The sequence below is a fragment of the Anastrepha ludens genome, chromosome 5 (genome assembly GCF_028408465.1).
Source record: "Anastrepha ludens isolate Willacy chromosome 5, idAnaLude1.1, whole genome shotgun sequence".
Classification (NCBI taxonomy): Eukaryota; Metazoa; Arthropoda; class Insecta; order Diptera; family Tephritidae; genus Anastrepha; species Anastrepha ludens.
Genome location: NC_071501.1, coordinates 17767985 through 17793495, shown reverse-complemented (window position 1 = coordinate 17793495; position 25511 = coordinate 17767985). Strand labels below are relative to the sequence as shown.

The 25511-nt window shown below is 37.3% G+C and overlaps 2 protein-coding genes across 2 annotated transcripts; both read left to right on the top strand.

Annotated features, from left to right (window-relative positions):
- The first annotated feature begins 7037 nt into the window (after nucleotides 1–7037).
- Nucleotides 7038–9002, top strand: LOC128863641 (uncharacterized protein K02A2.6-like). Its single transcript, XM_054102892.1, has one exon. It carries the CDS (start codon nucleotides 7038–7040, stop codon nucleotides 9000–9002), a length of 1965 nt encoding a protein of 654 aa, XP_053958867.1.
- A 361-nt stretch (nucleotides 9003–9363) lies between these two features.
- LOC128863639 (uncharacterized protein K02A2.6-like) lies at nucleotides 9364–11106 on the top strand. The gene has a single exon (XM_054102891.1). The coding sequence runs from the start codon at nucleotides 9364–9366 to the stop codon at nucleotides 11104–11106; it is 1743 nt and encodes a 580-aa protein (XP_053958866.1).
- The last annotated feature ends 14405 nt before the right edge of the window (nucleotides 11107–25511 follow it).

The window sequence follows — 25511 nt, the reverse complement described above, 5'->3', positions numbered from 1 at the left end:
AGCCGGAGCGTTTGCATCCATTCGGACGACATGACCCAGCCAACGTAGCCGCTGGATCTTTATTCGCTACGCTATGTCTATGTCGTCGTAAAGCTCATACAGCTCATCGTTCCATCGTCTGCGATATTCGCCGTTGCCAACGTGCAAAGGTCCAAAAATCTTACGCAGAATCTTTCTCTCGAACACTCCAAGCGTCTCTTCATCGGATGTTGTCATCGTCCAAGCTTATGCGCCATACGTGGCATGATGAGAGTCTTGTAGAGTGTTAGTTTTGTTCGTCGAGAGAGGACTTTACTACTCAATTGCCTACTTAGTCCAAAGTAGCACTTGTTGGCAAGAGAGATTCTAAATTTTACTAACTAAAATAAAAAGAATAATAACAATCTTGAGCACAAATCGAGTTTAAGTGGACTACATAGGTAGGTAGGTGAAATGGTTGAAGTGCACCTGGTACTCCTCAAGCAGCACTAAAGCGCCGTTTTGATACCATTATGAGACCTCCAACAGGCAGATATCTACAGCCAGCCAGAGCTGTTGATATAATGGAGAAGATTAGGTTGGCGGACTGCTCCAGGCTTTTGAAGAAAGGAGCTCCCAGTGACCTTAGCCTTCTAGCTGTCAGGCCCGGACATTTACAGAGAAAATGCTCTACAGTCTCCTTCTCTGAAAGGTCCCCACAGCTTCTGCAATGAGGGTTAAATGGTAACCCTAGCTTTTCCGCGTATGTGCCGATCGTCCAGTGACCGGTAAACACAGCTACGAGTTTGGAAATTGAAGGGCGAGGAATCCAAAGAACTTTCTGAATCCTTCATATATCGTATTGGGGCCAAAGGGTTTCCAAAATAGCACATGAAGAAATGGAGCTCCATCTTTTCTGCGCTTTCCTGAGAAATAATTTGTGCAGTTTCCCTTTAACAACCTTCAAGGGAATGCCGATGACCAGGTAGGAGGTGGACTACATAAGGCTGATTAAATATTATTATCCTTGAACCGACAGCATTAATAATTTTATCGTATAATTGCAGATTATGTAAAATTTTCTTGAAGCAGTAAAAACTCAAAGGTATTTGAAATATTACATATAAAAAACTTTTCCACTATTTTTTCCGTATTTCTGTTTTCTTATTTCACTCACTTCCACTGTAATTTCTCACCATGCTGTCTTTCGTGTGCATTGGCCGCTCCAATTTACTTGAGCTCGAATTAAGTATGGCCTCATAAGCAGCCAATAAAGTTAATTAGACGACACGACCCATGTGATACTTGTCTCACGAGTATTTCGTTGCCGGATGTCACCTTGTTTTGCCACCGCTTGGGTGCACTGATTGCGCAACACAAAAAGAAAAGCAAAAATAAAGCAAGTAGCAACTACAACAGCATTGCAGCAGCATCTACCACAAGGACAACGTGGCTGGTTGCAACAAGAATTCTGATTTCTTTCTCTGTCGTTAGCTGTACTTCCTCGCAACATTTTCGTTTTTCAGGCAATAGCATGTTGCCACCTTTTCTTGCATGGTTGTGCACAATTTTCTGGATTCTCTTACTCTGTCATTGCTGCTTCGTTGCACAAGGTGTGGAATGCAATTTTCTGCATGCACACGCAATTCGTTAACAATGCCACGGGACATATTATGTGTACTTTTGCGTGCGACTGTAGTGGAAATTTACACAATATAGAAAAATACTTATTACAGTATAAGTGTACATACATATATATGCGTGTTCTTGCTATTTGTTTCAGCGCTGGTGCAAATTAGATGTGGAATACAGCATGCGAAATCAACCAATGTGTCGGTGGTGTCGCCATAAGATCTCCTGATATTCTCCTTAAAAGTCACCAAGGCCTGACAACATACTTATCGGTACATGTAATAAGATGCTGAAATACAAGTATGCAGGAAGTAGGTTAGGTTAGGTTATGGTGGTGGTCGGTATGCACGACCAACTCACTTAGACCTACGGGGTGCCTTTTATATGTCGGGATTTGGCAAGCCTGGTGTGGCAATCTGGCAACTGATAGCTGTATCGCAAAGTTTGACATTTTTTAGCTTTTACGTACTCAGAACGTTTTGAAATACCAGTGCTATTTGTGTTGTTTACAGTAACTTAAAATATTCAACTTTCGACGTGGATTAACTCAGCAACATTGCATGGACGAACTTAATTCATTTTTTGGCGATGAAGCTCCATCAAGGACCATTGTTTATCGATGGTATGGTGAATTCAATCGTGGTCGTAGTTCACTCTAAGACGAATTTCGTGAAGGTCGTCCAAAATTAGTTGTTGTTCCGAAAACCATTGATGTTGTGCGCGAACTGATATTGCAAGATCGTCATGTGACCTATCGTGAGATTGAGACAATCTTAGGCATTAGTGGGACCAGCATACATTCAATATTGCATAAACATTTGATTGTCAAAAAAATTTTTTCGCGTTGGATCCCACACAATTTGTCAATCGCTCAAAAAAAGGCTCGTGTCGACTGGTCGAAGGAAATGCTCAAAAAATACGATCGCGAGGCCTTCGAAACACGTCTATGACATCGTGACAGGTGATGAATCAAGGATTTACGCGTATGAGCCCGAAAGTAAACAGCAGTCGACTGTATGGGTGTTTCAAGATGAGCCAAATCCAACAAAAGTTGTTCGCGCACGAAGCACTTCCAAGCAAATGGTCGCCTGTTTTTTCGGAAAAACTGGACATGTCGCAACCGTACCACTAGAACAACGCAGAACAGTAAATTCTGAGTGGTACACAACCATTTGTTTGCCAGTTGTCTTCCAAGAAATGAGGAAAACCAATCGCCAAAGACGGATCACTCTTCACCAGGACAATGCGAGCTCTCACACATCGGCTCAAACAACTGCATTTTTGAGCACCCAAAACATCGAATTAATGGGTCACTCGCCGTTAGTCCTGAATATTTTGAAAAACGTTAAAGTGATTTTCGATGATTAAAATTTGTTTTTGTTCTCTAATCCCGACATATAAAAGGCACCCCTCGTACCACTGTGCTACGCGGGAACCTTATTTACCTTCCTTCGTGGAACCATTTTGTGGCTCTTATGATGCGTAGTATTGATCCCAACCCCACGCCAGACATCTCTGTAAGAGAATTAAAAAAATATTTACCTAGACAACCTGCACTGACCCCTAGCTAAGACTAGACAATTGCAAAGGAAGTGCACAACTGTTTATTCCTCTTCCTCATCTATGCAACTTCTGCCATATTCGTGGGAGAAAACTCCTAGTCTCGAGGAATGCCTGCCAAATAGCCAGTGACCGGTTAAACAAGCCACGACTTGAGAGACTAAGCAATTCCTTTATTGTTTTCTTGTTTATTTGCGGCCATAGTAGCCATAGTCAATTCCTATACATAAAAAAGTGGGTAACCCGGATCCTAATAATTATTAAGGAATCAGTCTTTTATGCCCAACAATACAATATTTCACGAAAATCCTCGTAAAAGAAATAAGGATTTCGTCGAAATCGATCAACAATTCACGCCATATTTCTCATCAGACAATTAACTGAAAAAGCGACCGAATGACAAGCCGCTGTTTCTATGTTTCATCGATTTAACCAAAGCATTCGATAAAATTCCTTTGTCAGATGTGTTAAACCAACTTTGAAAACTGAAAATTGAGAGTTGAATAGTTTCAATAATAGATGATATTAATAAAAAACAGCAGCACATACATAAGGACAATGAGGCTTCTTTTAAAATACCTGTACAGACAGGTAACAGAGAAGGCGACAGTTTCAGCCCGTAATAATGGACGAAATAATCCATGATGTTAGATCAATATCAACAAGGGGTTATACAATCGGCGGCAAAGATATAACAAATTGTGTGTTATGCAGATGATGCTGTTATTTTATCGGATACTGAAGATAATGCGCAAAGGCTGTTGCATGCATTCGAGCAATCTGCAACAAAACTCCACACGCGCATCTGTGACAAAAAACCACCCAAAGCCATATCAAAATATCCTTTTAGGTGCAAAATATCCTCGGCCGTGTATGGACGAAGCGTGGGACAAATCATGAAGTTTCCATGTTTGCGAACTACCTCAACATCACAAAGAGATCTAACCAATGAGGTTAAGACCAAACAGTCAAAGCAGCATGCATTTCTTACTTTTTAAGAGACATAGTATGGAAAAATAAAAGCAAAAAGATTTGTGAATTCGAATTCAAAATGTTCAATTATGGCTTACGCTATCGAGGCACACCAGTTACACAGCGCGCCTTTAATACTATGTAAATGAAGGCGCTCAAATCAATATGATGACACATTTCTTTGTTTTTATTTTTTTTATTTTTTATAATAAAATATATTCTTTAAAATTATGTTTTTTTTTTGAAATTTTTTTTGTAAAATTTTTGTTTTCCTTTTTGTAATTTTTGAAAAAACATACTTCTTCAGATTTTTTTTTAATATATTTTTTAATTTTTTAGGATAAAATATTCTCTTCAATTTTTTTTTTTTTTGTTTCTTGAAAACTTTTGGGAAATTATTTTTGGTCATTTTTGGAAAAACTTACTTCCTCAGTTTTTTTTCTCAAGTTTTTCTTTTTTTACTATTTTTGGATGAAATAAACTCTTTAAATTTTTTTATTCTTTTCGTTTTGTTGAAATTTTATTTGTTTTGTGTCATTTTTAAAAAATCATAGATTTTTTATTTTCATTTTATTTTTTAGGATGAATAATCTTTAAATTTTTTTTTGTAATATGTTTTTGATGGAGGAGGAAATTCGTTTTTTGTCATTTTTGGAAAAACTTCGTCAGATTTTTTTCTCATGTTTTCCTTTTATCTTAATATTTTAGGATGAAATAAACCTTTTTAATTTTTTTCGTTGTGTTTGTTTTGTTGAAAATTTTTTGTTTTAAGGAAAACATAAATTTTTTTATTTTTTAGGATAAACTATATATTTTTTAATTTTTTCCTTTTTTTTTTGAATATTTTTTGATAAAATATACTATTTTTTAACATTTATAGTTGAAATAAACTTTTTGTTGTTTGTTTTCTTTATCTTTGTTTCGTTGAAAATTTTGGGGAATTTTTTTGTTTTATGTCATTTTTATAAAACATGGATTTAAATTTTTTTTACGATAAATTTTTTTTAGAATAAAATACAATATAATCTTTAAAAGTTTTTTATTTTAATATATGAGCCCTTGATTTTGAAAGTCGACTAAGTCATATTTTCCTTGTTTCGAGATAATTAGAGTTTTGCGTTTCAAAGGATTAAAAAATATTTTTGCACTATGGAAAATGATTTTTCGACAGTAAAGTAGTGCCAACAAACAAGAATTTATTATGGTTGTGAAATTTATAACCATTTTTAACTGGATATGTGCTTTTGAAAGGTTGCAAATGACTTAGTCGACTTTCAAAATTAACAGAATGACTTTATAAATTACTTATTCCAAGGAAACATTTTTATTAGTAATTAACATTTTATTCAAACTCATTTCATAGTAACAAAGTAAATTATTTGTTAATACATATTTAGGGAAGTAAAGTGTTTGTGAAAAATTGGTGGGATATAGGGTAGTAAATCCATCATATCTTTATGTTCTTCTTTTGTTATTGGTGTAATAGTTGTGTACAATGGAGGCAAATCAATATTTTTGTATATTTTAGGTCTTCCTATTTTAGGTGAGAGGTCTAATATTTTGAATTCGGAATTGTCATCTAAGGAAGTTTTATAAAACATCTTATATGGAGAATTTTTTAGAAATCTGATCCATTGAATTTTTAGCCAAGACACAACTTCTCCATTGGTGTTTTTCTTTCTATTATTCGTTGAATCTTTTAGTTGTTTTGTCGAAATGAAATTTTTCTGAGCCATTTGTACCACCGAAAATTTTTTTACATACTTCTATTAAATTATAATAATGCTCAGGTATGTATAAATAATTCGATTTTTTTATTTTAGTTTCTATCATACCAAAATCGCGATCACTGTAAGCTATGACGTGCTTTTGAGTGGTAATGTCCTGAATGTGCTTTAAGATGCAGGACGCCACTTCCTGTGATCCTCTTGAAGCGATTGTTTCATCCCATACATACATTTTAGCATTTTCATTGTGGAAATTATGAAACCCCAAATTGTATACATACATGTTGCGCTTATAATAAGCTACCGAAACAGAAAGTTTTGGATACGCAAGTGCTTTCTGTAGATCAAATGTGAAACCGTAATATTCACTCGGGTTATCTTTTGCTTTTTGTATGTCATGTGTTAAACTTTTTCTGGCCTGTTCGGCACTGATAAGATGTGAATCACGAATTTCCATTAGATGCAACTTCTCGTCTTCGTTACTGGATGCATCTATTTTTAGTTTTAGTGAATCACACTTTTGGCAAGTGCCTTTACGAGGAGTATGAAAATTTAAGTTGAACTCCGTATTGAAAATTTTCCTGTAAGTCCACTCCTTCACACGTGATATATTATTTTCATCACATTTTTTCACATACAGCTAATACATTTTTCGGATATCTAAGTCAGCACTTAAATACTTTTGACCTGAAGTGTGATGTGATCTCGTGTAATGGCTCTCACATGCTGGAAAACTCAGAATATGTTCTCGTACCACTTTAATTTTATCTTCATCTGTTTTTCTAGATGAACCAAGCATTTTGCCACGTAAATCCATTCCAGGTGATTTGGCATTTAAGGCACCGTTTAATCTTCCGTAAGATATTTTAAAAGTATCCAAAAAAAAAGTTCTACAAATGGAAACTTCTGAATTCCGTAAATTTATATGATACTTATTGTTGTATATGCAAATTAAAATTTACTAACAACAATGAATTGTATTCTCTCAGTGTGAACTAACCTTATTATATGATATATTTGACATAACTTTTGTACATTTGGCAATGCTGAATTATATCTATCAGAAATAAAGTGTCATTAAGTTTATAGCAGTCAATGCGTGTATATCTCAACGGCAGCCGAATTGCGTGAGTATACACATACAGCAAACATAACAACTGGCGACGAGGAAAATTTTAAACTTCTACAATGGCTGAAGGATTTTACAAGAAATTGTTGGAGGAGCAACGTGTCTTCACAATGAACGTTCTAAAGGAGCAGAAGGCGTGGATGGACAACTTTGCGAAAAGGTCTCCAGGTCAAGATAATACTCCCGTTCCAGCATTTGTTCAATTCAACAGTCAACACCAGAAATGGGACTCATACTTGGAGCAACTAAAACAACACTTCTCTGCTTACGCGGTAATTGACGCCAACAAGCAGAAATCATTTTTCTTATCTTGGTTGGGCAGTGACGCATACGAAACCCTGAAAAAGCTTGTCGGCGTTGACGAGTTACAGAAACAAACATTTAATGAGCTTTCTGCAAAACTAACAGAGTTTTATAAGGAAAAGGTTCATGTAGTTGCAGCTCGTTATGAATTTCATAAGGCTGAAATGGGTAATCGTACATATAAAGAATGGATTGCCGAACTACGAAGCATAGCCCGGCAATGTGATTTTGTTTGTAAAAAAGAAAATTGTCTACATGATTTCTCAGACGATATGATTAGGGACAAATTAATTTTGAAGTCACCGCATGATGCGGTTCGTACAGCTGCATTACAAAAACAACAACCAACATTGGCAGAAGTGCAGCTAATCGCTGAGTCATTTGAAACAACAACGAAAACAGTAAGTACAATCAAAGACAGAACGGACACTGCAAATGCAATAGACAGCAACGGAATTTATTCGATGACAACGAAAAACACAGAAAAATCTAGCATGCGTAACAAAAACAAAAAGAACCAAAAATCAAAATACCGTTCATGCACAGGTTGTGGAGTTTCACATAATCGTGATGATTGCAAATTTAGAAGCGCTGTTTGCAGAGGTTGCGGTAAAATAGGCCATATCATAGCTGTGTGTTTATCGAATGAAAAAAAGCAGGAACAAAAGCAGAATAAAGGGAGTAAAAACATCAAAGGTGAGAAAGGTGACAAAATAGATTACATTTCAACGGCATTTTCGGTAGCTAGCGCAGCTAGCAACAAAAGTAAGAAACAGTTTGTTCAAATTGTGGTCAATGGAAAAGAGACTCGGTTTCAAATGGATTCGGGCGCGGAAGTCTCAGTTATAACTCTAGACACTTACGAAATGTTAAATAAACCGCCAGTAAAGCAATGCTCGCGTGTACTATATGGGTACGGTCATACGCAAATAGAAACTTTAGGAGAAATCGCTGCCAAAATACAATACGGGTCAGTAGAAAAAATACTGCCTCTTGTGGTTTCTAACGTGCGTGGTTCAAACAATCTATTGGGCGTAGATTTATTTGAACAATTAGGCTTTAAAATTGTGCAAGTTGATAGCGTGACCGCCAAGTCGAACGCAAAATTACATACAATTTTGTCCACCTTCGCGGACGTGTTTACTCCAGCACTTGGTACAATGAAGTCAGTCAAAGCCTCGATCAGACTTAAGGAGAATGCAGTGCCTAAGTTCATTAAAAGTAGGCCAATTCCTTTTGCTCAGTTACCAAAATTTAAAGATGAAGCACAACGGTTATTACAAGCAGGTATTTGGAAACAGGTAACTTTCAGCGACTGGGCATCCCCCATCGTCCTAGCAACAAAACCGGACGGATCGATACGCATTTGTGGAGATTTTAAAAAAGGTGTTAACCAGCAGATTGATGTAGATCAATACCCTCTACCCACAAGAGAGTGCCTATTGCATACCATTCGATACGGTAAATATTTTTCTAAAATAGATTTGCGTGATGCATACCTACAAATGGAGCTCGATGAAGATTCGAAAAAAGTGCTGGTGGTCAACACACCGCTCGGTTTATTTCAATACCAGCGATTACCGTATGGGGTAGCAAGCGCACCAGCCATGTTTCAGAAACATCTCGAGCAACTATTATGTGGAGTCGACGGATGTGCAAATTATATCGATGACATCATTGTGGCCGGTGCGAGTGAACAACAACATCATCCTCCGCTTTAACATCATCGAACGCTTAGCCAAAGTTCTGCATATACTCCAATCCGCGGGCATAAGATGCAAAAAGGAAAAATGCGAGTTCCTAAAAACAAAATTAACTTACTTGGGGCGTGAAATAAGCGCAGATGGCATTCTGCCCGACGAATCTGGTATTCAAGCAGTGAAGAACTTACGACGGCCCAAAACCTTGAAGGAACTTGAGGCATTTATGGGTAAAATAAACTATTACCACAATTTTATTCCGAATTACTCTCAACTCGCAGCACCCATGAACAAATTGAGGCGAAAGGGGGCGTCATTTCAGTGGAAGTTCGAACAAGAAAACGCGTTTAATTTGCTAAAGGAGCACATCATTAAAGCTACGATGTTGGCTCATTTTCGAGAAGACTTACCTATAGTCGTGGCCACTGATGCATCATCGTATGGGGTGGGAGCCGTGCTTTCACACATCAATCCAGACGGGACTGAGCAGCCGATCGCCTTTGCCTCCAAAACACTCAACCGACATCAAGAAAACTACAGCCAAATTGAAAAGGAGGGCTTGGCGATAATATTCGGAGTCAAAAAATTTCATCAGTTTCTATACGGGCAGAAGTTTACGCTGATCACGGATCACAAACCATTAGTCAGCATATTTAGTCCCGATAAAAACCTCCCAACAATGACGGCTCAACGTATCCAGCGATGGGCTATTACGCTCATGGGGTACCAATTTCAAATAAAATATCGCAAAACAACAAATCACGCAAACGCTGACGCATTATCGAGATTACCATCGGGTCCAGATGAAGACTTCGACAATGGTGAAATTAACCAAGTTGTCGCTATACAAACTCCAATTGATATTGAGGTCATACGAAAAAGCACCAACAGCGACAAAATACTACGAAGAGTTAAAGAATATATTCAGAAAGGATGGCCGCATAAGTTGTGTCCAAACGACCAGGATCTCCGGCCATATTTCAATCGTAAGTTGTCCTTGATTACTCAAAATGACTTGATTTTATTACAGAGTGATGTCACACGGGTTACTATTCCATACTTATTACGTGATCAAGTTTTGCGTCGGCTTCATGATGGACATTGGGGTGTGGTAAAAATGAAACAACTAGCACGACAACATTGTTGGTGGGATGGCATCGATAATGATATAGCGAGAATAGCAGCTGGATGCGAAAACTGCAAACTAGCGGGTCCAAGTGATCGGCGGGAATATTCAAGCTGGCCTGAACCACAAGCACCTTGGCAGAGGGTTCACATTGATTTTGCTGGTCCGGTATTTGGTTCTATGTGGCTTCTGTGCATAGACGCGTTCTCGCAATTTCCATTTGTTTACAAACTAGCAAATACAACGACGGAATCAACGATTTTCGCATTAACTACCCTTTTTGCTAGTGAAGGTTTGCCAGAAACTATAGTAAGTGACAATGGCCCACAACTTACGGCCGATGCGTTCAAAACATTCTGTCACCAAAATGCTATTAAGCACATTACGATTGCACCGTTTCACCCACCTTCTAATGGACTGGCTGAAAGATTTGTGCGTACTTTTAAAACAGCCGTAAAAAAGAACATAGATGACGGCTTGCAAGTAAATGAATCGGTTCTAAAATTTCTTTCATCCTATCGCACTATGCCAAACGCAAAAGGCATATCACCAGCACATCTTTTACATGGTCGTCCTGCACGTACTCTCTTTTCGCAAATGTTTTCAGTGGAAAATGACAAAAATGACTTTAAACAAACTTCAACCAAATTTTCATCTAACGAAAGTGTCTATATTCGAAACTATGGCCGCGGAGAAAAATGGTTAAAAGGGGTCGTGGACAGACATCTTGGAAAAGTCATGTACGTAGTAAGAACTAGTATGGGCTACTTTAAACGACATCAAAATCAAATGAAATCTCGCCATCTTAACGACGCCAAACCAGTTGAAGACAGCAGAGGAGGACCTAATTCAGTTACCAATATATTGCTACCTGATACTATGGTGGATACTGCTAATGAGCAGTATCAGGAACAACCAAGAAGTCCACTAGAAGTGCGTCGAAGTGGCCGTATTCGTAGATCGGTACACCGCTACCAAGCTGAAGATTTTCGTAATTAAAGCGGAGGATGATGTTGTATATGCAAATTAAAATTTACTAACAACAATGAATTGTATTCTCTCAGTGTGAACTAACCTTATTATATGATATATTTGACATAACTTTTGTACATTTGGCAATGCTGAATTATATCTATCAGAAATAAAGTGTCATTAAGTTTATAGCAGTCAATGCGTGTATATCTCAACGGCAGCCGAATTGCGTGAGTATACACATACAGCAAACATAACACTTATAACTACATTTTCTCATATATCCTTCTTCATTTCTGGGTCGTCTTTGCTTTATTGATAGTTTTCGAACCAAACCATGCAGAAACAAATTCTGTTTTTCAAAACTTGCTAATTTCCAAAAAAAATCAAAATTTGCTTTCCTATCTTCATATCCAATTGCATTTATACATTGTTTGGAACAACGGCAATCTTTATGTTCGAAAAGTATACCACTCACAAGCTTTTTTGTTTTATATTCCTCTCCACTATTTCTCTTAATTTTTCTTATATTTTGTGCATAATTAAGTTGATTTCGGCTCCTCTTTCTTGATTTCATGTTGATTTCTTCCATTTGTAGGGGTTCCGAATTCACTTTCACAGTATCAGTTGATTCATCTGAAGACGATATTGCTCTTATTCGTTTCCATTTCTTGGGAGCATTACTTAAACTTCTTCGCAGTACAATGTCTACAATTAACTATAAATAGTACGTTTTTACATTTAAATGATTACTTGATCATACCTGAATCGCTATCTGAAGGCATTACAAAATTATTATTTATTTTCCAAAATTTCTCAACGAACTGACTTAGTCGACTATCAAAATGAACAGCTTCCGTATTTTGTTTAACAACCAAAAAATACACTAAATTTTACGAGTTAATTTTCATGGCATACTGCTAATCTCTTCAGATTATGTTAGTTCATTAGGATTAGATAACAAGTAGCTGATAAACTCGATTTTTAAAAATGTTGACTTAGTCGACTTTCAAAATCAAGGGCTCATATATTTTTTTTGTAATTTTCCGAATTTTTTTTTATCATATTTGGAAAAACTTTTGTATTTTTTTTAATATTTTATGATAAAATATACTTTTTTTAATATTTTAGGTTGGAATAATTTCTTAAAATTTTTTTCTTTATTTTTGTTTTGTTGAAAATTTTTGAGAGATTCTTTTTTATGTCATTTTTAGAAACAAATACTTGTTCAGATTTTTTTTTAATTCTTTTAAGATAAAATATACTCTTTAAAAATATTTTTTTTTTTTATTATTTTTGTCTTGAAAAGTTTTGGATTTTTTTTTGTCATTTTTGAGAAATTAATTCCCAACATCTTTTCCTAATATTGTCCTTTTTTTAATTTTTTAGGATAAAAAATACTCTTTAAAATTTTGTTTTGTTTGTTGAAAATGTTTGTTGTTGTCATTTTTGAAAAAGCATACTTCTGAAATTATTGTTTACTGAATTCGTTCGCTCCAAGTTGGAATACGCCGCCTTTATATGGAGGCCATACCATACATTTTCAATTGACAGGATCGAACGTGTACAAAATGTGTCTTTGAAATTTATACTAATAGGACTATAGATAAGTTCGTGCGGTTTTACAACAGATGGCGTAACTTGATTATTATTCCATCGATCCACATTTCCAAACATTCATTGGAGAGCTACTGTCGTAAGGCACAAACGTCAGTATAAGTTTTTTATTTGAAGCGTAAACAACAATATTTTTACCACACTTGAAAATGTCGAATTTCGTGCCAAATAATGTGTTTTTGCGGGGAATTCTTCTTCATTATTTTAATATGAAGAAAAAAGCAGCCGAAAGTCATCGTATTTTGGTGGAAGTTTATGGTGAGCATGCTCTATCTGAGCGAACGTGCCAGAAGTGGTTTGCACGCTTTAAAAGTGGTGATTTTGGCTTGGAAGACGAAGAACGCGAGGGTGCGCCGCCAAAGTTCATGGATACCGAATTGGAGGAATTGCTCGATCAAGATCCGGCTCAAACGCAAGAAGAGGTTGCAAAAACTTTGGGAGTTGATCAATCAACCATTTCCAAACGTTTAAAAGCCATGGGAATGATCCGAAAGGTAGGCCATTGGGTGCCGTATGAATTGAAGCCAAGAGACGTTGAACGCCGTTTTATGGCATGCGAACAACTGCTTCAACGGCACAAAAGAAAGGGTTTTTTGCATCGAATTGTGACTGGCGATGAAAAGTGGGTCCATTACGACAATCCAAAACGTCGGGCAACGTATGGATACCCTGGCCATGCTTCAACATCGACGTCGGCGCAGAATATTCATGGCCTGAAGGTTATGCTGTGTATCTGGTGGGACCAGCTGGGTGTTGTGTATTATGAGCTACTGAAACCGAATGAAACGATTACGGGGGATGTCTACCGACGACAATTGATGCGTTTGAGCCGAGCACTGCGAGAAAAACGGCCGCAATACGCCGATAGACACGACAAAGTTATTTTGCAACATGACAATGCTCGGCCACATGTTGCACAAGTGGTCAAAACATACTTAGAAACGCTCAAATGGGATGTCCTACCCCACCCGCTGTATAGTCCAGACCTTGCGCCATCCGATTACTATCTCTTCCGATCGATGCAACATGGCCTGGCTGACCAGCACTTCCGTAATTACGATGAAGTCAAAAAATGGATCGATTCGTGGATTGCGGCAAAACCGACCGAATTTTTCACAAAGGGAATCCGTGAATTGCCAGAAAGATGGGAAAAAGTAGTAGTAAGCGATGGACAATATTTTGAATATTAAATTTGTAACCATTTTACGTCAATAAAGTTTCAAATTTCGAAAAAAACCGCACGAACTTATTCATAGTCCTATTAAGATCAATAAAATTTTTTGATCCTATCGCATCTTACACATCACATTTTCTGTTGATCCACCTGAAGTCCTTAGAGAGTAGAAGATCGCTCATTTCTCTCTCGTTTGTTTTCAATGTTAATAACGCGACATTGACATCTCATTTCTGCTTCAACGCATTAATTTTCTTACACCCCCCGAAATTTTGCGTAACGCTCTTCCTTTCTATTTAAATAAGTTCAATGCCAATTATTCCCGCAATGCTCCTATTGAACGTGGCCTTCGTGATGTTAATGAGATCTCCAATTCTAACGTGCTAGATTTTCCCCCATATTCTAAGAAAGAATTTTGTGTACTAATGAACGCTACCTTTCAGTTAGTTAGAGCTAAGCTTGTATATTTTAATTAGTTCTAAGTTTATAATTGATTTTGTATATATTTTCATTACTCGTTAGCTTCAGCAGTCAGCCTGTAATTATGTTTTCTTGACTTCTTCAAATAAATAAATACAACATAAAACAAAACTCTTAACAATTCTGGGAAATGTTAAGTGCTGACATATCTTTAATTTTCTTTCCCTTTTTCATTGAACATTTTACAATATAACACAAGTTTTCGCAGAAGTTTCGCATTACAAAAAAATTTAATAACAATTAGTTCGCACTTCTATAGAATATATCATCCAAAGCCCAGTTCCCTCATTAATCCTTAGATGGATTGGCGTAGGGCTGAGCGTATGTGATTTTCGTTTGGCCGTACTAGACCGAGATGTCACTCCTTCTTCTCGGTAGAGCATCGCACTCGAGAATCAAATGGAATGGTGTTTGCGGAGATAGATCGCAAAAGCGTCAAGAATTGTTGAACCGTATCCGAAGTCCATGAAGATGGCTGCGTCAGTAAGCTTTCTCAGTGCGTCCTTAAGGAGGTTTATGCGATGCTTAAATATCTTTCGGTTATACCCTTCCAGTAAGGACTCAGCCTAGTGTCAGCTTACGTCTTATTGTCTTAGTTATTCGCTTCTGGGTGTATAATAAAAAAGCGCCTCAAAGAAAACCATTGGCCATTCGGAGTCGACTTAAAACAGTAGGTCCCTCCATTCGTGAAACAACATTAGACGCTCACCACAAGAGGAGCTGGGCCAAACACTCAATAAAAGGTGTAAGAGCCAATTATTTATTTATCTTGATTTTGTTCCGCAAATGGAGGAAGTTACAGATTTATGACACCTCTGAATATCAGATGACTTTAAATGACCGCCTTTTCATGACAGACATCCGCTTAGCGATGTGCCACCATCTACTCTGGGAAAAAGAGTTTCCACTTATTGACACTGAACCTAAGATCAAAAGAATAGCAGTCACGCACCCAAACATTGCTTCTATTCAGGTGTGTATATGTCAAGCTCTACAAAATAAATTATGTTAACACATCTGAAATAAATGGCACATTTGAGCGCTGCCAGGAATCTTTGCGTTGGCATAGTGCAGCTAATTACTATTACAAAAAAAGAACAACTCAAACACTCCTTATGATTTATTTTAATGAAAAAGTAATCTACATTCACCTAAATTTAATGTCCTTGCGTGACTTTTGGTTCGTGCCCTACATTTTCTCACTCTTTCATCCATTTAAGTTTGCCGTATTTGGGAAGTGCTTTGAGAAGTGCTCCGTGGCCGAAGTATTAGTCCGGCGTCACACGTTTAATCGCTTTAATGAATTTGTAGCTACTTTTAAATAAAGTCTATCTCAACTTCCAACATTCATGCGGCAAGTTTCTAGATGCTACTCTGGCATGGTAGAATGGAATTGCGGTTGGTGGAAAATTAAACATTCATTAAGGTGAACTAGAGAAGAGAGAATGTGCACGAATATACAGATGCACAGTCAACGTCCAAAGGAAGTGTGCACCATATGTTGACAAGGTTTAACAATTTATTTATTTAGTTTTTAGTTCTAATTAATTTTATATAAGAATACAGTTCATACTACCACAAAAACCAAACAGTACAAAGTTTCAAACTTTGCTCAAAATTTATAAAAATTCGGCAAATGCATTCAGAATTTCTGAGAAACTTTCAAGTATGCAATTTTATAGCTCTTTAAATTTTGGTAAAGATCAAGATTCAAGTAAAACAAAACTCACATAGATTTTTGAGAGTTCTTTTCCATCGCGGTCGTGTGCATTTTCTCCATTTAACGCCTACTCCAAATTTTTTTTGTATGGGCAAAAACTCCCAACACCGTCGGCAGAAAAAGTTTTCACAAACCAGCGCGATTTTGAACTAATTGGAACTTCCACTTTATTGTACCGAAATTCAGTGATCTATAAAACTGCATACGCAAAATTTTTCTATACAAATGAGATGAAAATTTGTCGGATTTTTTAAATTTTATAGAAAACTCGAAACTATGTTTTATATGGTATTTATTGTTATATTAACTATATTTTTATAACACAATAACTGGAATTACAAAATAAATAAGTAGATAGTCCAAACTTATCAATATGTGGCGTCCACTTTCTTTTGACGCTGACAGTATAAGCAACTATATTTATGGGTCATTTCATTGATAATGGATAATTCAAAAAAATGTTCAAAGGAAATGTGCTTAATTGTGTTGGATCCGTATGAAAGTTTTTAACTTTGTTCACATAAGAGTTTCTTCTGCAATCTGATGACTTTGAGAAAGACATAGCCATGCATACATATATACAATTTTCGAAATGAGTAGCAAAATTTAAGGAGTAAGTTATATTTGCCTCTCCCGTCCGTCAGTGCATTAAATAACTCTAAAAAAATTTAGATAACCAAACATTCTACACATAGCACCCTTGACCTAATGTGAGTTGAAATTGAAATTTTTGAAATTTGAATAGGTCAAGCCAAGGAGCACTGCTGACTAAAACACTCAAAGCCCATAGAACACAAAAAGTCCATTGTATTCAGAGCTCTGAAAAGAGAGGAGATAGTCAAGGAGGAAAGGAGAAAAGTATCAGAGAAAGAGATAGGAAAGAGTAGAGACAGAGATAGAGATAGTTAGTCCTGTGAGAATTTTCCAGATTCTTTGGCAAATCTGTAAATATCCTCCAGTTTTAGAGAACGAATATTACTCACGACATCTGAACAAAAAAATCCTAGCCTTCCTCTAGCAAAGTCAGGACACTCACAGCACTGAAAGTGGTCAATGCTATTCGCCTCCCCCAAGCAAGACAGACATCGGGAATGTGAGTTGAAGAACAAAATTCGAGAATTATCTGATCCATCTTTAGTATAACGACAATTTTAAAAATTGTAAGTCCCCCGTCAGCGTTAGATTTATTAATTTTGAAAGTATTGTGGTACGCCAATCATATTTGAGACTTGGTAATTAGACAGCTGCAGAATACAAACAGGTAAGCAATGGAACTCGTAAAGGTCAAAATAAAGATTTCCATCACTCAAATATTTTTTTTTTTTTTTTTTTTAGTAAAAAGTTATTCAAAAACAAAATTTGATGACTGGTTTTGCGCCACTTTGTTTCTGCAATTAATGAATAAAATCTTCTTAAATGTTTAGGCCGGCAGAATATCATAAAAGGGGGCACAAAGACCTTGAGACCGAAGTGCACAACTTCAATAAATTTAAATCTAATATTGGGAAAGAAGTTTTTGTTTTTATAATACGGTCACACCTCTAAGTAAGCGTGGGTATTTCTAAAAGCATTTTAGTAAACTCTACTAAATTGAGTACATCATATTTGATATTAGGCTGGGTTTGAAAAACTTGCAGAACCAGGTAAAAACCACGCCATCTCCCAAATATACTAAAATTGGTTTTTATTCCTATGTACAGTCTGTCTAATGCGAGCGGGTACGTCAAAAATGCAATCGTAAAGTTCCGTTATAAACAAAAAATTAAGTACTGTTAAAAAGATATTTCTTTTTCGCAATACGCGTCGTGCAATTTGCTAGTTTTGTGAGAAATTTAGCAACTTGTTTTTAAAAATTTAGTTCCACGTATGAAAAAGCGACCTTGGTAGTCTAGCGTAAGTGCACTAGCCTGCCATCCCAGAGGTTGTGGGTTCGAATCCCACGTAAATCACAAAAAAAATCCAATTCCACAAACCCAAAACCGTGTCCTCCCGCACAATAGTCAGCGCATTATTTGCATTGTGGCTGCTAAAACAAGCAAAAACACACAATTACACATTGTATCAGTGGCGCCAGTAAGAGGAAGCGCGCAACCGCGGTAATAGCGCAGACACACCAAATTTAGCGCAGTCCTCACCCATCTGCCCGAACCTTCTGGCAGAAAAATGTGAAGTACAGATGGCGCTCCAAGCAGTAAGAAGGCATTATTCCTAAGCAAGGACAGGTAGGCATTCGCACTATTTAGGACTGGTAACGGCAGGCTAATCACCTTCCCTGTCAGAAATCAAATAGATTAACGAAACCAAAGCAAGGCAAGTCTTGTCGAGGCTCTATGCTCCCGAGAGAAGTGAACAAGGAAAAACAGAAAAAAAATTAATAAATAAATGAAAAAGCGATTTCAATTGTGTTGGACCTTAAAGGTCCAAAACTTTCACGTGTATTTGCAATAAAATCTTTGAAAAATTCGAAGAAGTTCACAAATTAATTGGTGCAACAGTATACCGAAGTTAAAAATGTTGATAGCTTCTTCAGACAAAGCCAAAACAAAAAAACTTGTCCAAAGCAAAATCAGAAGATTACTGATTTGCTTGCGACAAAACCGAACTTATCGCTGCGTTAAGCTGCAGCAATTTTAAAGAAAAGTGGTGTTAATGTATTCAAAGAGGCGATGCGAGAACTTTTACGTGCTGAAGACCTCAAATTCCGCAGCGCATTGAAAATACTGCTACTCTCATTATTACAAATTGAAAAAAGACTTGCCTTTGCCTATTCACAACGGAACTGGACAAACGTAATATCCACGGGTGAATCTTCGTTTTGAGCGAATAAATGCACACGTCGGTTCTGTGTACTGCTAATAATCGGCAACTTCAACGAACTGTTAGGCATCCAATTAAGGTCCATTGTTAGGGCTGCTTATTTGAAAAAGGATTTAGTCGTTTATTTGTGTTTATTGCCAATTTCAATTCAGTTTTGATGAACAAAATTTACCAGAAAGCATCGTTGCCATCAGCTGCGAAGATATTTGGAATAACCAGTTAAGCTCAAATTTTACAGAAAGGCAAACAAAACAGCAAAATGGGGTTAAAATGTTGGATAGGTCTTCACAGTCGCCTGATGCCTACGTCGTTGAAAATGTTAGAGCAAAAGCTAAGCACCCCTACTTTTGTCGAGAGTTTTTTAAGAGCTTGAGGACTTAAAATAATGAAATAAAACAGAAAAGCTTTGCGACGACATAGACACAGCGCAGCGAATAAAGATCCTGCGGCTACGTTGGCTGGGTCATGTCGTCCGAATGGATACAAACGCTCCGGCTCTGAAAGTATTCGACTCGGTACCAGCTGGTGGTAGCACAGGAATAGGAAGGCCTCCTCTGCGTTGGAAAGATCAGGTGGAGAAGGACTTGGCTTCACTTGGTGAGTCCAATTGGCGCCGGTTAGCACGAGAAAGAAACGACTGACGCGCTTAGTTAAATTCGGCCAAAATCGCGTAAGCAGTTATCGTGCCAATTAAGAGGAAAAAGAAGAAAATAGAAATATTATTGGAATTTTTTATAGTAATTTAGAAAATAATTTCATGGTATTTATTTTTGGGATATGATATACGGGTGTACACGCCAATTATATATATATATATATATATATGATATACGGCATATGTTTGCCGCAACTAAGAGTTATTTGGTCTATTCGATCATTCCTATTTTTGGTGGTTTGAATATTGCAAAAAATCGATTGTTCAACGCGCAACGTATGGCAAGTTGCGTCATCTTGTTGGAAGCGTTGTTCTGGCGTTAAACGATTAATGATGCCTAGCCAAACCTCACGAAATGTCAACACAGTTTGCCATTCTCAGACAGGTAGCTGGTAAACCATATTTTCATCATGCAGCTAACAAAGAAACATGCAATTTTCGATACCCTTCATTATTATCAGCAAGAGTGACTTTTGCTATCAAGAATATAAGACTCATCTGAATTAAAGGGCTGCTCGTGACTTGCTTCCAAGGCTCCTGAAGAAACAGATATTAATTTTTTCTATTATTTCCACCCTTATTTTTTTCTATTTTTTTACCATATTTTTTCTATTATTTTCCAACAAATTTATTTAAACAAATTTTGAATTTTTGGGCGAGTTAATTTTCAGAAATAGTTTGAAAAATTTTTTTTTTTTTTTTTCTTTTTTGGTCAGCAGCAAAACAGGCCCCCATGCGAGTCTGCCGTACTTTATTAATACGCTTTGATAAAATCGAAAATAATTTTATTGCATTTGAAAAAATATTTTGTTATCGGAGAACACAAAATAGTTAATTTGTGTGCAAAAAAATTTTGAGCATAACTTTTGTATAGAATGGCCCTCAAATATTTAAGTATATTCACTCACAGTTAGATAATGGCAAATGCCGCAAAAGAGTTAAAGCGGGAAACTTGAAATATGAAATAGCGATTTGCATGCCTTATTAGCATTGCAGAAACTGTTGGAGAAAAGCTGATTGGAATGAAGCAAATGACGAAGAAAGTAAATGACGAAGGAAGCTGCATGTTTTCTCAAGGAAAAGCATCAGCGTCAAGGCGGTTGAGTTTCACAAATTCTACAGCTGCATACGCCGCCAAGTGTTCAAGATGCCACAACACAGTAGTGCATGCAGCGGTGCACGGATACCCACTCGTTCAGCTCCGCGAATGCCCGCTCACCAATGCCAAATTATTTATTGCAACCACGCATTTAAATGCAAATCACACCGCAACCACCTGCACTGTGTCCCATCATAAGCAGCGGTCGTCTGCGAATCCCCTGTCACACAGAGCAACACACTTACAAATAAACTTTCCCGTGTATTTTTTAGCCAAACCTCTTCTCACCAACCTCGCTGCCCTTCGCTGCTGTGTCGCACACCGCAAGGTTACCGGTCCGGACGCAACGTCTACGTCTGTGGAATGCGTTAGTGTGTGGTGTGTGGCTGAGCATTTTCTGCCACAAATCGAAAGCCGCATACCTTGAATAGTTGCAACTGCAGCTGAACTTTCGTTGTGACAGCTCAGCTACTAATGCTGCTGCCTCCTCAACCGATAGGGTAAGCGCTGGTTAAAGTCAAGCATCTGAAACGCATTGCTCTACTAGTTGAATTTCCTTAATTCTTCCTTATTTTTCTTGCTCCCACCCCTGCGTTGCTCTCTAATGTTCTACCTCGCCCCTACCTTGCCTCCTTTTATGGCAGCACATCAAGTCTTTCGCCCATTGCGCCCTTCATCTTACTAGCCGCATTCCTCCCCTCATTTGCCTTGCCCCGATTAGTCCTTTTGCCATCGCCTGAACTTTTGTCAGAGTTTACACTTAATTAGCGTTCAACTTGGCGATGCAATGCAAATTCAAAAGTCCGCGAAGGCGAATGTGATTGCGTCACAAAATTCAAATGCAAATGTAATTGCAATGGAAATGAAGTAGGAAATGGCAAGATCTTCCAATGAGCCCATTGTTATTACACGCCAGAGAGCGGCTGTCCGTTGGGTCTGTTGTTTGTTTTAGCCCATAATTCCTTTGGCCATTTCATTTGCTCTGTGCTTTTAAGTTAATTTCTTTTTTAATTTTACATCATTTTAGTTGGCCGTTGCCGATTTTCGCCTTTCTTGCTTTTTATTCTAATAAATATTTTTAATATTTTTTTTATTGTCTGCAAACTGCACTTTTAATTAGTTCAAGAATTTATTGCGTTGTTCAAACAAATCTACTAATTAAATATTCACTGTAATTTTGAGGAAAGTTGGACAAATGCAAAAAAAAAATGTAGGGAAATGTGCTTTGTACAAGAAATGTTGGGAAATTGCATGACCAAACTGAAACTCATCGTGCAAGGCAATTAAGAAGAAATAGTTTTAAAAGGACAAGACGTGTCCACGCGCATCACAAATTTACATGAAAATCATATTTACCAGCTGTTAAGTGATCTAAATTTTAACATTTTAGGTTAAGTATTTTAATTAAGTTAGGAAAATTGTGTCTACTTAGGCTCAACTCTGTAACTAAGTACGAAAGAGTATTGGAAAGGTATGGCGTAGAATTTTTCGATCGAAACTGTATAGAAAACTGTTGCCCTGAGTTTCCTCTGGGTGTTAAGTACAATAATAAAATCAAATTAATTGAAAATAAAAGTAACTCAAAATAAAGAAATCAAAATTAAAGGAAAAGTTAATAAAATAAATGAAAGCAAAGTGAAATGAAAGTAAAGTGAAATAAAATGAATTAAAATCATGTTTAATAAAAATAATGCAAAATGAAGGAAATCAAAATAATAAAAAAGTTAATTAATTAAAACAAAGTAAAGTAAAATAAAATAAAATAAAATAGTCGCAATCGTCGAAGCTACGTACATATTTTCTTACCAGCGAGTCTCATGTATTTAAGGCAGATAATGGCTTTACCCCGCTGAGTTTGACGGAGCAGGACTTCCCAGTACCAGGCTAAATCCCCAGCATGGAAGGCAAAAACAATACCCCGTGTCCATCCCCATGATTTTGAAATGGAATGGATAGACGCATAACCTTCCAATTTATGGTTAAAAATAGGAAAATTATTTTTTATAGCAGAAGGTTTCGTAATCGCTATGCAAGACCGAGGTATTCCAACCAGAAATTTCCGAAGGTCGGTACATGGCGAGGTAATAGAAGATAGGTGCCGAAGGTGCGGCATTGATGGTGAATCAATTGACCGTTGACCATCAACTATTGCTGAATGTAGCGTACTGGCCCCCCGCGAATACGTCATGAGACATAACAATATAGCAAAGGTGTATCTACAAATCAATCAGCAGCTGCCAACAAACCTGACATCATCTCGTTCGACAAGATAAGTAAAACAATCGAAGTAATTGATATAGCGGTGCCTCTTAATCGCAACATCCAAAGCACATAAAAAAAAAAATAAATAATTGGCGCGTACACTTCTGTTAGGTATTTGGCCGAGCTCCTCCTCCTATTTGTGGTGTGCGTCTTGATGTTGTTCCACAAATGGAGGGACCTACAGTTTCAAGCCGACTCCGAACGGCAGATATTTTTATGAGCAGCTTTTTTATGGCAGAAATACACTCTCGGAGGTTTGCCATTGCCTGCCGAGGGGCGACCGCTATTAGAAAAATGTTTCGGCCGCCGTAGCCGAATGGGTTGGTGCGTGATTACCATTCGGAATTCACAGAGAGGTCGTTGGTTCGAATCTCGGTGAAAGCAAAATTAATCCAAAGCACATACTCCACCAAAATATCGAAGCGCAGGAAGTGAACGTAATACCAATAATTATATCTTCCACTGGATTAGTGCCGAAGCATTTAATAAAAAACTTGAAGAAGTATGACTGCCAACACCTTTTAGAAGATATGCAGAAGTCGACCATACTGGACACATGTAGTTCGTAGATTTTTAAATATTTAAGCAATAGTAATCGCATGGGCGTAGAACTTGGACTACGCTCCACAATCGCAATCGCTTGAAAATTTTATCCGGTATGTGTAATCTCCGGCAAATCATATATCTAAAATCATCACGCCGCTTAAACCTCAGACTGTAGAAATTGACCAACTATAGGAGATAATTGATAGGAAAGTGCAGCAACTCGCCGCTTACTCAAAACGATTAAGAAGATTCCTCAAAAGTAATCAGAGACGGAGGGAAAACCAGCTTTTTCACAAAAATCAAAAGAGCTTTTCGAATAAATTCCAGCCGAGAGGCCCAATTTTCGACCACTTTTTGCAGCAATTGGGGCCGTATGTCAGCAATAACGCGCCGAATATTATCTTCCAAGACGTCAATCGTCTCGGGCTTATCTGCGTAGACAAGCGACTTCACATAGCCCCACAAGAAATAGTCCAGCGGTGTTATATCGCACGATCTTGGAGGCGCGAGATAATGCGCTCACCAAAAGTTTCCTTCAATAAATCGATTGTTGCGTTGGCTGTATGGCATTTAGCGCCATCTTGTTGGAACCAAAGGTCGTCCACATCAACATCGTCCAATTCAGGCACGAAAAAGTCATTAATCATGGCTCTATAGCGCTCTCCATTGACTGTAACATTATGGCCGGCTTCATTTTTAAAGAAATATGGACCAATGATTCCCTCTGCCCATAGAGCACACCAAACAGTGACTTTTTGAGGATGTAACGGCGTCTCATCAATGGCTTGTGGATTATGTTCACTCCAAATGCGACAATTTTGCTTATTGACATACCCATTCAACCAAAAGTGAGCTTCATCGCTGAACAAAATTTTCTTCGATGCTATTGCTAATCGAACCATTATTTTCGTAATAAATTTGCACGATTTGCAAACGTTGTTCAGGTGTAAGCCTATTCATTATGAAATGGCAAACCAAACTGAGCATAAATCAAGTGACAGCTGTCAAAAAGACCATCTACGAAAAAAGTAGTGCCAACTTGAAAACCTAACCTCTAAAAAAACACCCTTTATATGTACTACAGCTAACTGGAAATCCCCTGACTTAGATCAGCTATACAACATCTGGCTTAAAAAGCTTTCAGTAATGCATGAAGCACTCGCAAGATGCTACAACGAGCTGTTGAAAAATACAGCTGTCATCCCAGAATTCCTTACAGCCGGAGTGACCTATCTCCTCCCAAAGGACACACCATATGCTGATCCAGCCAAATATCGCCCAATTACTTGCTTAAGTACCACATACAGGCTCTTGACAAAAAGTATTGCTAATCGAATATACGAACATTGTGAAATTAACGGCATTTTATGTGAAGAACAGAAAGGTTGCAGGAAGCGCACAATGGACTGTAAAGATCAGCTTATTATAGATACTGTAATCACAGGAGTAGCTCTGCGAAGAAGGCGGAATTTAAGCGTCGCGTTTATTGACTACAAAAAAGCTTTTGATTCAATACCGCATTATTACCTATTAGAAATATTGAAATATTAAGAATATACAAAATCGATGCTGCCACTGTTGCCCTCTTAGATCGCATAATGAGCAAGTGGAATACTAAACTGGTTTTAAATGAAACTGTTTCAAAACTAATTTCAATCAAACGTGGTATATTCCAAGGGGATGCCTTAATCCCCTTTGGTTCAGCATTGGCCTCAACCCACTTAGCAGGCTTCTTACACATAAGCAAAACGGCTCTACGCTCAAAACAGAAACAAGAGAGCATACGTTCAACCATTTTCTATTTGTTGATGACTTGAAACTTTACGCAAACAAAAAGCATAAGCTTCATGAGCTGATAGATGCCACTAAAGCTTTTAGCGATGACGTGGAAATGGAATTTGGAACAGATAAGTGCAAAATAATACTTCTAATTAGAGGTCAGCTTGATGAATCCGAAGAAAACTACGCAGTAGACCAAAATATTATTATAGCCAACTTGCATAGCAGCAAATCTTATAAATATTTAGGATTTCTGCAACTTAAAGGAATAAACCACACGCTA

Bases quoted from the DNA above. Each gene is read 5' to 3' on its own strand.
- LOC128863639 (XM_054102891.1), top strand. From the start codon at position 9,364: ATGTTGGCTCATTTTCGAGAAGACTTACCTATAGTCGTGGCCACTGAT.
- LOC128863641 (XM_054102892.1), top strand. From the start codon at position 7,038: ATGGCTGAAGGATTTTACAAGAAATTGTTGGAGGAGCAACGTGTCTTC.